Here is a 13,240-nt window from a genome sequence, read left to right as displayed (position 1 = left end):
AGGAAATCCTATTGAACTAGTTTAAGTATTTAAATTAAACACTTTTTAAAGGAGTAAAACGCGTGCAATTGTAATTTTGATGTACGGAAGCCAAACACGGGCCCTTACTAAATTGAAATATAAGAAAACATATGCCAGCACTCGATGGAGATAGGCATGATGGGGATGGGATCAAGAAAAAAGACCGAGTGAGGTTAAAAACATCAGGAAAATCACAAAGGTTCGATAAAGCAATAAATATCAGTTACCAATAAGCAACCAACAAAAGACAAACTAGATTTTTGTTGAACTGTTGAATAAAATTCTTTATACAAATGATTTGAGTTTTCTTTAGTGTTAATTCCGCCAATATTTGTCTTTAAACAATTCGACACGTGTTTCGCCTCTACACGAGGCATCCTCAGGACGTGTTGTCTCGCCAAAATCTGGCACGAGACTGTCGAATTAAAAACAAATATTGGCGGAATTAACACTAAAGAAAACTCAAATAATAATTTGTATAATTCTGGATTTCCGCAAAGTAACGCCTATTTCAATAAATTTTCTAAAATTCGGTATCTAATCTATACTAATATACAGAGGAAAGATTTGATTGTTTATGTGTTTGTTTGTTTGCATTAAATATGCTCCAAAACAAGACGCCAGGAACGGACAAACTTTTTTCGAGTCAGTAAGTCTTTGGTGGGGCGATGTTTATTCTTTTATAACAAGATCCTAAAAAATATTCAAAACAAAAGTATTACGATATTCAAAAGAATTGTTAAGAAACATTTGTGTGGGACTGCCCTCAGACTATTAAATAATATGTTTAATTGTACAACATTACTCTGCAAACATATTTTTTGATGAAAACAAAAGCCCGCTGAGTTTGTTGCGAACATTCATCTCAGGTCTGAGGCATTTTTTTTTTGTAATGGGTGGTAGTTTTTGACTTTCAATAAGTGATGTCATATCCTATTTTGAATAAAAATATTTGAATTTTAAAAACTACTGAACAGATTTGAATAAAATATTTCACTGTCGCCTAAGAAGGGTTCCGTACCAGCAAGTAGCATAATATAAAAGTTCTTGTAGTGCATTGTAACTTTTATCGATGTTTTAATAATAGTGTACTTTTTAAATTAAATTATTAATGACGTAGATATTGTGACGTAAAAAAACTACTTGTTAGATCTCGTTCAAACCTGTTTTCAAGTTTCAGTTCTAAGTATTCATTATTATTACCCAAAAACATTATTCATTTCTTTTCGATTTTAGTTTGAAAATCTGAATGCAGTTCACAGAACATCTCTACTTACCAAGTTTCAACAGAATAGTTCTTATAGTTTCGGAAAAAAGTGGCTGTGGCATACGGACGGATAGACATGACGATCCATAAGGGTTCCGTATTTTCCATTTGGCTATGGAACCCCAAAAAGAGTCGCGACTACATAATATGTCATAGGTGTTCTTTTATTTTAAAATTTCATTGAAATGTCGCTACTACGTGCTCATTTCAGAGTGTACACGAACGAAGTAGCGGGGTATTAGCTAGTTAATAATATAAAGTAATGAACAACAATGTCTTCGTTTAGAGTCCTAATGTACACAAAGAGGACTGCGGTGACGAGCCATAAGTCACGATATACCCATCTTGCCACGGCCATCTACTTTCACTACATGTTGGTCGGATCTTACTAAAGAGGGACAAGGTCGTACAACAAGCACGAGTGTGACATTAATTAATGGTTCGTTTATAGCCTAAGCACATGGTCGGATTTGCTACAGCCGGACCATCGGGCGGTCCGGTGGGTAGGGCTTCCAATATCCAATTCCGATCCCTTGAGATGCGGGATTACGGGCGCGGGATCCGCGGGATTTGAGGGGCTGAAAAAAAGCGTGCATGCGATGCAATATAGGATAATCTGCGTGAATTATTATTCTTAATAACTCAAGTTATTAACTGTTTCGTATTTTCCTGATGTTTATTGATACATCCTTTTAGAATATAATAAAAATTTAAGGGGGTGTACGTTTTCTGGCCAGGCAATAGAGTACAATACGCAGTAGTTTGGCAGACGACAGTTTGTAAATGTTGTATTTCCTTCGCAAACATTTTCAGTTAATATTAAAAGCTGAAAAAACTTAACAATTAAGTAATAATTTATCAGTTTAAAATGTGTTTTTTTTTTGGTTGATTTTGTAATTTTGTGTTGTGTATTTTTTGAAAACGATTTGTTTTGTTTTGCTTCTTATTCAGAATTTGTTATTGTTTTTTTTTTGTGAAAAAAACAGTATAATTTGATTGATCTCATTTTAATAGTAATATGTACGTAAATAACTGTGGAGTTGATAAATTCATTGTTTTAAAATGTGCATATTTTCAATATGCGGGATCCCGCAGATACCGAGATCCCGCGGGATTGAAAATTCGTAGTCCCGCAAATGCCGAGATTGAATACAGGCCGCGGGATTGGAAGCCCTAGGTGGGCTAGGCATTGCACTAATTGGTCCGGCGTCGTACACGGTACGGTCCGGACGATAATAACAATAAATTTGTGCGATGAACACTGCGACATACCATCGAATATGGCACGCTATCGAACCGCGTCCAATGGTTTGACCGTGCCAAATCCGATCATGTGTTTAGACTATAAAGAATGACTAAGACATTGATTGTTTGACGAATGAATTAGATTTTATATATACGTTAATTTTGTTACGAGGTTATCTTAAAGCATTTTTTTTTATATTAGACATGGCTAATGGGCTAGAGGCAAGAGATGTGTTTCGTGCCTTTAATTTGAGACCTCTAAGCTTATTGGTCCCTAATTTGTGTCGGTTGGGGAAAACTGCAACCGGTATTTGATTCCACAAAGTGGCTGTGCGATAGGGAAATACTAGATTTTACAACGAGTGCACAAAACGAACAATTTTTTTCGAGACTTTTAGCAGCCCGAGCCGAAGGCGAGGGTTGATAGTAATGTCGAGGATAAAATGATTTGTGGACGAGTTATAAACTCTGCTTTTTATTTCGATTGCGAAGAAATAAAACAGTAGTATAACATGGACATTTTTAACAAAATTAGCAAATTTGAAGAAATTATTAAACGTCTCTTTTTTTTTAATCTTACGACATTGATATTAGGCTTGGGCTCCAGACCTATACAGCCTACTATTAAATTAATTTCGTAATATATATATTTTTAATTAATTAAATAACCTACCGTATTTTAATTTTAATATCTCATAAATGTCTTAAAAACACATGAGGCTTATAAATTAAAGTAAATATTATAAAATAACAAATTCTATCTCTGAACTATTTATTGTGTTTGGCTGTATGGCTCATTTTCTTTGCCTTAATACAGATATACATTTTTGAGTAGATACGTTAATGCACTTGTGCACAAAAATCGATCTTGTGCAGCCTATATCGTGCACAAAAACACATAATACTGTATTTTTTTATGCTACGACATAATGTTAGTTGTTCTATCGTATAATATATATAATATATATTTTAAGATTCAGTGCCTGGGCACTGGGCCTGTATTATCTGGCTTTCTGCCTCATAAATTAACGGAAAAAGTAAATACTTCTAATTATTAAATAAAATTGATATAGAATATATTGAAATAGACTGAGATTTGAGAGCGATGATAATTAATGATAAAGATTAAAAGGCCCAGATTTAATCACTGCATATTCATTCAATTATTTAACCAACTTATGTCAAGAATAGCTATATATATAACCTATACTGTTAAATCATTCTCATTGAAATGGGATCATAGGTATTTAAGCCGTTAAATGACACTAGAAATATTATTTTTAAGACATTAGTTCCATGGCCACAGAAGATCGGGAAGTAAAAACATCTCGGAACGCGGCGCGAATCACCATTCTTGATTTTTTACCTGTGTTTTTATGCTCTATGGTTACGTGGTAGCTCCCTATGTTGCTAGGGAGTTCTTATATATACTCTGTGGTATTAGCTGGGAACAGGTTTTATTAAAATATGGCTGTGTCGTAAATCCTACTACTTCACTGCTAAATATCTAAGTTGATGGGACATCCTGGGACTAGATTATGATTATAGAAAAAGAATGCTGGGAGAGTTTCTTGCACCGCTTCTTGTCTCTCAGAGCGTCATTTGTTTCTGAAGCGCTGGTAGTATCTAGTATATTAGAAATTACATTCAAAAAGAATTCTTAAGGAACCAATTCTGACAAAATTCTGTTTGTGTAACGCTGCAGGTGTAGATATACCGTAATGAATGTATTTGGAATGAAATCTAAAAAAATGAAATGGAATTCATTCCATTTACATTATTTTATACTTTCGTTGCAAACACATTAAAACTTTATGTTGAATTAAATTTTATAACATGATTAACATAAACGCATTTGCTAATTAGTATAGTCATTTAAATAATTAGTTTAATTGTAACTGTATTTTTACATCAAGTTTTTCCGTAAAAGTTTCATTTATTTATTCATACTACATTCCAATCCTCCTGAAAACACGACACGCCTGCAAAGGTCATGAAACGTCGGATTAAATGAATAATAATAAATGTGTAACACTCGCTTTAATCAAAAAAAATACTAAGTTGTTTTTGTTAATGAAAAAGAGGACCAACCAAATAGATTGTGTTCATTCCCATGTTTGGTCAAGCGTATAAGGAATTTCCTTCAGAAAATTCCCACGGGAGGACCGTCGTGCGCTACATCTCCAGGAGGTTAAGGAGGCATGATGTTGTGTACTTCTGTGATATAGTACTTCTTAAAATATAGATTGTAAACAGCAATAGATTCCAGCATAGAAAAGCCTAATTGTATAAAAAAAAATTAAAAAATGCAAACTGCTGAGCAGTTTTGCAGAATAGTATGTATGTATCCTACCTAAATGTATTTTTTGTTTCTGAAATAAATAAAAAGAAGAGACAGATAGACTTAGATTAAGATTTGGTCTCCGCTGCGCTCCAACTAGTGGGCGTGCTCGACCCAGTCTCGAGCAATGTGTGACGTTGACGTGCGACATGTTCTGTTAAACATTGCTTATAATTAAAACTAAAACTTTGTAAAAATAATACTGCAAAAAAAATACCGATCGAATTGATAGCCCCCTCCTTTTTGAGGTCGGTTAAAAAATAAGAAAGACACGGGGATCAGTAAGTATTTTTGTATTTTATTAGTTTCAATGTATTTTACACGAAGCGTAATTTACAACATTTTAAAGACTCCATTGAGTGTCAAGATGCCACGCACACAAGCATCTAATAGTTCATAGGTAGTGCGGTATCTAGTTGGGGAGAAGCAGAGTAGATTACAAACATACGCACGTAATAAACGAATATACAAAGATGTTTTAGAAAACGAAACAAAGAATGCTTCACGCAGCCCTGAGTTATTTCCGGTGTTTCGCGAGAGGATGGTGCGGACTGCGGGCCAACTCGTGGCCAAGCTATCCGAGCAGGTAGATGTTACGGTATTAAAGCAGCCGTTAGAGTCACGCTCGAAATCATAATCACAGCATAAAACATTACGGAACAAATTCCTTTAAGATTGTTTATTATTAAAGCTGAAATATTACTGGTCTTACAAACGTTGTCGACTCTATTCTCATTGGTTTTTAACTCTAGATAAAATAAAATTTGGAATTAAGCATTATTTTCTGGAAATCCATAGTTCCGTGTTTCACCTCAACACGAGGCATCCTCGGGAGATGTTGACTCGCCAAATTCTGACAGCTTAGCGGACTTTACATTCAAGATAACTCTAGATCAAAATTATTTTCAAATAAGGTCAATGTTTTCGTTATCTGTGTCTCTATGTTCTGTTTTTGTTTGATATTCTTAATTTTGTATGCGGCGGTGTTTTTTAAAATTTGGCTTAATTTTAAATTTAGTTTTGTGGAACTTGTGTTGGGAACTATGGATGTGCCGGACTTTTAGAAATATGGGTGTAACACATTTAAATAAAACACTTTTTAAAGGCAGTCCCCCTGAAAATGTGTTCTGGAAAGGTCGGGTAAGCTAAAATAATAATAAAAAACTTTCAGCAAAATCTAATGTAGGTATAAACGCGTTTAAATCTTTTTAAGAGCATTTTATTCAAAAATTAAAATATATCATAGAGATTTCGTAAAACTTGAAAATTAACACGAAACTTAAGTTGTTGTAGTTAACAGCTATAAATCGCCCACCTCCAGCAATAAGACTAAAATAAGCGAAGTAAACGAGTATGGAATGCGACGATTCGAAAAAGGTAATGATGAACTCACGATTTCGTCAGCAACACAAAGTCTGGGATCCTAACGAACATGATTTTGTCAGTAATCAAGGTTTGGAATTTTATAAAACCCGTGGTAGTCTAATCTTTTATTAGTCATTATTTTTTATATTGAGCGAAGATGAGCGTAGCTCCCACCGGGTGACACCAATTGATTTCTGTGTTAAATTGTTTCTCGACCATTTCTAAACCGATTTAAAAAAATTTTGAACTCATAGAAAGCTTTCGACATTGTCAAGAATTTGAATTTCAACTTGATTCAATCATTATAATTAAAAACAAACATGATCATTCCTCATATTTAAATATGACGCCAAATTCCAAAAGATTCTTTTTGTTTGGAGTAATTTTGTTTTGTTTTTGTACACAGACTAAGTTTACCTCGTATCGCTCAAATAAACGCCGCAGCGAAGCGGTAGGACGAGCGACTGCGGCATCCTAGTAATTATAAGGTATGAAACGAGTAGGACGTTCAACTGATGGCAATTGATACGCCCTGACCATTACAATGCAGTTTACTTCAAGATTCTAGAAAAACCCAAAAATTCTGAGCGGCACTACAATTGCGATCGTCTCTTTGAGACATAAGATGTTCAGTCTCATTTGCTCAGTAATTTCACTAGCTAAGGCGCCCTTCAGACTGAAACAGTAATTTACACATTACTGCTTCACGGCAGAAATAAGCGCCCTTGTGGTACCCATAATCTAGCCGGCATCCTGTGCAAAGGAGGCTCCCACTTGTAAAGATTAAATTATTAAAGAATTTCTGATTGAGATTGGCGGAATGCTCGAGAATGTGCAACAATCATTTTACAACCGCTCGGATTGTGGTGAGGGTGTCATAGGACGCTAGCTGGATGAGTTCTGAGCATTCTCTTCGGTCAAACCATCTATCTTCGATAGTTTATACATCTAGATAGATTGGGACAGCTGTCAACACGTCGAATAAAATAGCGGATAACCGTTAGCCTTTAAAAATAATATTCTGTGAGAGCATTACTCAAAAGAGTACTTTTACTAAGTAGCACACACAGAATAGAGTAATGAAGTGACAAAGTGACTGACGTATCGCTATTGTAACACGTAACTACTAAACGTGGTCGGTTGTCATGTGTTGCCTTGCAGTCAACAAAGTCCATTATGATTGACTTTCATAAGTGTTAAAATTGTAATAAATAAAGAAGTTTCATTTCATTTGCGTCTACAGAAGGTATAATAGAAATCTTAAATAGAGTATATATTATTTACAGATACAGTATTTTTGTAGCATCACTTTACTTGACATATTTTAAGTGAAATTATTTGTAAACTCAAATTTAAATATTTTTATTCAAAAAAGGATGTGACATCACTTATTGAAAGTCATAAACTAAAAAGAATACCTCTGACCTGAGAAGAATGCGCGCAACAAACTCGGCGGGCTTTTTTTCATCAAAAATTGAAGTCTACAAAAGAATATTTTACAACTTATAATTTAATAGCCGAGGGAGGGAGAGGGCGGTCGCTCCATTCCCAATCTGTGGTATGTGGTAAAACGATGAAGCTGTAAATGTTTGTTTAAAAGAGTGGCAATTCTCATTAAAGCTCAACCTTTTCCGAATGGTGGTAAATATATATAAAGAAAAGTACACTTTTGACATTCATGAGTGTCATTTCATTGACCTACGTCTTACCTACATGAATAAAGTGATATTGATTTACGTTTTTTAAGTAATTGATATTTTTAGAATTCTATTTAAATGTGGCAGATAAGCGTCCACATGATATAAATCTGGAAATTGACATTAACATATTGAAATGCAGATTCTAAATTCAAACTCTGAATTGTAAGCTAGAAGATCGGATATTAAATGCGGGTATTATAAACACGATATCAATATGAACCACGATATGAATCATTCCATAAAGGTTTCATCTTTAATACATAAACATCACATCGAAACCTGTTATTGAAGTTAGCTGAGATGAGCTTACGTACTTGTAATGGTTGCAGCTCATTATAAGACCGTTATTTAAGATATTTATCTTATATCTGATACTTATTGAACAACCGCAACTGCCAGTTCACTAAGTTTTGAGTTTACAAACATCATATTGCTTATATATTTAAAATAGATGTTTAGTCTTCTTTCTTGATAATGTAATGTAATGTTCATATAAGTGAATTTTCCAGAAACTGTCATAACCATAATGTTAACAGCAGGAACAGACATAAGCGTATAATGCCTACTACGACTAAGTCGAGTTAGCAAGTCTTTTGTGGGGCGATGTATATGCTTTTACAACAAGATCCCAGAAAATGTTCAAAACAAAAGTATAACGTTATTCAAAAGAGTTGTTAAAAAACGTTTGTGTGGTAAAGGTTACTATAACATAAATGACTTTCTTAATGATACCACAGATTGGGAATGGAGTGACCGCCTTCAGGCTAATGATAAGTTTAATTGTACAATATTACTTTGTAAACACATTTATTCGATGAAAAAAAAAGCCCGCTGAGTTTGTTGCACCCATTCTTCTCAGGTCTGAGGCATTCATTTTGGAATGGGTGGTAGTTTTGGACTTTCAATAAGTGATGTCACATCCTATTTTGAATAAAAATAATTGAATTTGAATTTGAATATATTAAGAACAAATATAACATTAAAAATTGAAGTTATTTGACTATTTTGTAAATTGAACCGATCATATTAATGACAGCAGTATTTTATATTGTAAATGTGTCGAACGCTACCATGGAACGTCATGGAGCCATAAGATATTTGGGATATCTTATAATCACATTTATATAAGTGCTGTTATTTATTATATTGTGTTAGTAATGTTGCTTTATATAATTATCACTTATGTATAAAGATGCTTATAAATAACGATAATAGTTTTTTTTTTATTGAAGTAGGCGTTACTTTGCGCAAATCCAAAATTATCCAAATGATTTGAGTTTTTAGTGTTAATTCCGCCAATATTTGTCTTTAAACAATTCAACACGTGCTTCGCCTCTACACGAGGCATCCATAGGACGTGTTGACTCGCCAAAATCTGGCACGAGACAGAAAAGAACTCCCATTTACCAACTATATCCATAAGAAAATCTCATACATACACGGGAAACTGGTGATCATTTACCATCATAATTTTTTAATAAATATTTGTATCCTGTGCTGAACTAGTGTCTTAAAGACTTGTCATTAGCTATGGCCTTTTTGATGTGTAGATTATTAATATTATAGTGATTAAAAATAAATTAAAGGAGATCCTTTAACCTGACCCCAGATAGGTTAGAGGTACAAAAAGTATTTATTTTTCTAACAGAACTATTATGGCGACACAGAACAACAAAACTACAGAATTATTAACATCAAAATTCATAACGTAAATGAAAACTTCAAAAACAAAGCATTGATAGCACGAAAATATCATGACATGACATAACGGTGATGAAACTGCACACTGTAGTGACGCAACAGGTTGAGAGCGAGGGGTTGAAAGGGGAACGGGAGGAGGCTTCACGTTATAGCGAGGTCCAGACAAAATTTTGCCGTGTAGTAATGCCATTCCCATCACAACTTTTTAGACTCCTAGGTTTCGCAATTCAAATTGTAATTTATAAACGATACGACATGGGTACCTTCAAAAAAAAGCGCGTACACCTTCCTTAAAGGCCGGCAACGCTCCTGTGATTCTTCTGGTGTTGCAAGAGATTGTGAGCGGCGGTGATCACTTAACAACAGGTGCCGTACGCTCGTTTGTCCTCCTATTCCATAATAAAAAAAAATAGACACCGCCAACTATATATACCACTCTGAATCATTATAGAGTTATAAATGTTATAAAATGTGTCGTATCTATTAGATTCAAGGTAAACATATAACATTTGTGATAGTTTGAACACATATAACATACAAGCATAAGATATAGTCTAGTAAACGACAAATTAATTTACGAGTAATATTGCTGCAATAATAATTCTCAAATATTATTTCGACGTTACGATTCTGTACATACGTATTCATTCAAGTTTTTAAATATTTTATACTACTAGTCCTTGTATGAGATCGCTCCAAGAAGTCTGCGAACATCTACGGAAGATACTGAACTTCTGACTGACTTCTGATTGAGCTGAACTTTGAACTGAATCTTGCAAAATGGACACCTTCGGCGGTATTACGGATACAGGACATCGTAACCGTAATCCATACAATATCATGTGCGAAAGTGATACACGCTCTAGAGAGCAGCAAGAATCCAGTGCGAGACGAGCAGGACGTTCAGCTGATGGTAATTGATACAATGCAGTGCCGCTAAGGATTATTTAAAAAGTATTCATTCAATAAAAAAGTATTGTGAGTATTCACCACCAAAATATCAAAAAATTATATTTCCGATTTATTTTCATTAAAAAAAATACTCAAACAATTGACCTTTCAAAATATGCAAAAATGGTTTGAATACAGCTCGTCAAATAAATATGAAAATAGATATCTAAAAACTGTCCTAGGTACAACAGGTTCCCCTATACACAGCATTCTCATATAAAGATAAATAACATTTTTTTTTATATTTCCATGAGCTATTTTATCTATTAATTATATTATTTAACTTTTACTATCTGCGTAACAAAGTTTCGATTGTAAATACACAGTAAAAACTGGTTGCAAGGAAAACCATATGATGAGACATAAAAATTATTAGCAATCATAAGTAAGAATAAATATAATAGGGTAAAAGATTATAATCAACATGTAAAGTTAAGAATTTAATGTTTATTGCAATATAAATATTTTATAGACTTGCATTCGTAATCTCTGATTAGATAATTTGATATTTAAGACACGAGTAGTTTGCCTACTTCGTTTAGACATCACTAAAGTAAATATCAGCACTAATGTAACATTTTTTTTTAATGAAAATAAGGGACGAGACGAGCAGGTCGTTCAGCTGATGGTTATTGATACGCCCTGTCCATTACAATGCAGTTCCGGTCAGGATTCTTGAAAAACCAATTCTGAGCGGCACTAATATTGCACTCGTCACCTTGAGACAAGATTTTAGTCTCATTTGCCCTTCAGAATGAAACAAAGTAATATTTACACATTACTGCTTCACGGCAGAAATAGGCGCTGTTGTGGCACCCATAGTGTAGCCGGCATCTGTGCAAAGTTGCCCCCCACTGGTAAAGTAACATAATATTAAATTAACCTCAATGAGCTTATTATAAATTAACAACATTAGAGATATAAAATTTCTGCTTACTTTTCTATAAGATTGGCATCTTAATAATGACACTGTTTTCGTAAGTTTGAATAAGTTTTAATGGATCAATAAAGATTTATTATTATAATTATTACTTACTAAGTTCGTTGTCGCAATCAGCATACTCATGGTTACAGTCTACGGTGTAGGCAGCGCTGCCAGCAACCACCATCAAAAGCCACAGCGCCACTGCGCTTGCGCACCACGCCATCACCTCGCCATCTGTATAAATAACAAATTCCATTACACGCAGTGTTGGTAAGCCCCCACAAGATGGACCGACGATCTGGTCAAGATCGCCGGAATACGTTGGATGAGGGCAGCGCATGACCGATCGTCAGAGAGATCTTTGGGGTAGGTCTTTGTCCAGCAGTGGACGTCTTCCAGCTGAGATGGTGATGATGATAAATTTCATAATTACTTAATTCATTTTATTTTATGAAAATAAGGAACGAGACGAATAGGACGTGATGGTAATCGATACGCCCTGCCCATTAATTGTAATTGCAGTGCCGCTCAGGATGCTTGAAAAGCCTCAAAAGTTCTGATCGGCACTCCAATTGCGCTCGTCACCTTGAGACATGAGATGTTAAGTCTCATTTGTCCAGTAATTTCGCTAGCTACGGCGCCCTTCAGACCGAAACACAATAATGTTTACACATTACTTCTTCACGGCAGATATAGGCGCCGTTGTGGTACCCATAATCTATCCGGCATCCTGTGCAAAGAAGTCTCCCACTGATCTGGTCAGTCCCGTTATAACGAACACGTCCAAACTCCTTAATTAGTTCAAATGATTGACGAAATGTTAATAATTCAGAGGACTTTTTGTAAGAGTCCAAGTAAGGCGTGATTATAATTAAAGCTTGCCGTAGAAAATGTAGAAAACGCGGACGGTCGCGAATTTCGCTCATCGAGAGTAAACTCTAATTCATAAGTAAGCTCATTCATACTAGATTTATTTTCGCAGAAACAGTGTGGAAACCGATAAACGTACATTATATTATTTAATACTTTTTATTATTATATGGTAATGTATGGAAGTGAGAGTTGGGTATGGCAGAAAAAGCATAAAAGCACAATTAGCGCAGTTGAGATGCGATCACTGCGTAGTATGTGTGGGGTAAGACTGACTGATAGAATTCCGAATGCGGTAATACGAGCGCGCTGTGGTTTGAAAGAGGATGTTGTGACAAGGACTGAAAAAGGAATGCTGAAATGGTTTGGACACGTGGAGCGAATGAGTGAAGAAAGAATGACGCATCAAATATTTAAGGCAAGTGTGTGTGGGCAAGTCGGTAGCGGGAGACCTCGTAAAACATTCGTCAACCAAATTGGGGACGTTTTCAGAAAAGGAGAGGTCCGAAGCACCCGCAACCGGCGAGCATGTATGAAAAGAGTAATGAATGTAGAGTAGTAGCGTGAGGTTGAAGCAAATAGCATTCTATTGTCTCTGCCTACCCCGACGGGAACAAGGCGTGAGTGTGTGTATGTATGTATGTATTTTTATATGTCATGCTAGATGAGTGGTACAGTGGCCTTTGCCATTTTAATAAGATGTACCTATGGAACGTATTTTTATTCAATCCATCTTTGGTATTACGTGTAAGGTTGCAGAGTATAAGCACGATTTTAAATAATATATAGGATTTCATCCCCACCATGTGGATCCTCCACAGTGATCTTTTCAAGGAGCTTTTTTCCAAGTACTA

General features: G+C 34.9%; 1 protein-coding gene across 2 annotated transcripts in view; it reads right to left on the bottom strand.

Annotated features, from left to right (window-relative positions):
- The window catches only part of LOC126966130 (putative epidermal cell surface receptor), a 65,363-nt gene that overhangs the window by 28,455 nt on the left and 23,668 nt on the right, over window positions 1-13,240 (bottom strand). For both annotated transcript variants that reach the window (XM_050810057.1, XM_050810058.1), the window contains exon 2: window positions 11,628-11,750. In XM_050810057.1, the coding sequence (XP_050666014.1) occupies window positions 11,628-11,739 (112 nt within the window). In that variant the 5' untranslated portion in view covers window positions 11,740-11,750. The remainder of the gene's footprint in view (window positions 1-11,627; window positions 11,751-13,240) is intronic.

Source organism: Leptidea sinapis, chromosome 9 (genome assembly GCF_905404315.1).
Source record: "Leptidea sinapis chromosome 9, ilLepSina1.1, whole genome shotgun sequence".
NCBI classification, from domain to species: domain Eukaryota; kingdom Metazoa; phylum Arthropoda; class Insecta; order Lepidoptera; family Pieridae; genus Leptidea; species Leptidea sinapis.
The sequence above is the reverse complement of the archived record's forward strand: the minus strand, read 5'-3'. Positions and strand labels throughout refer to the sequence as shown.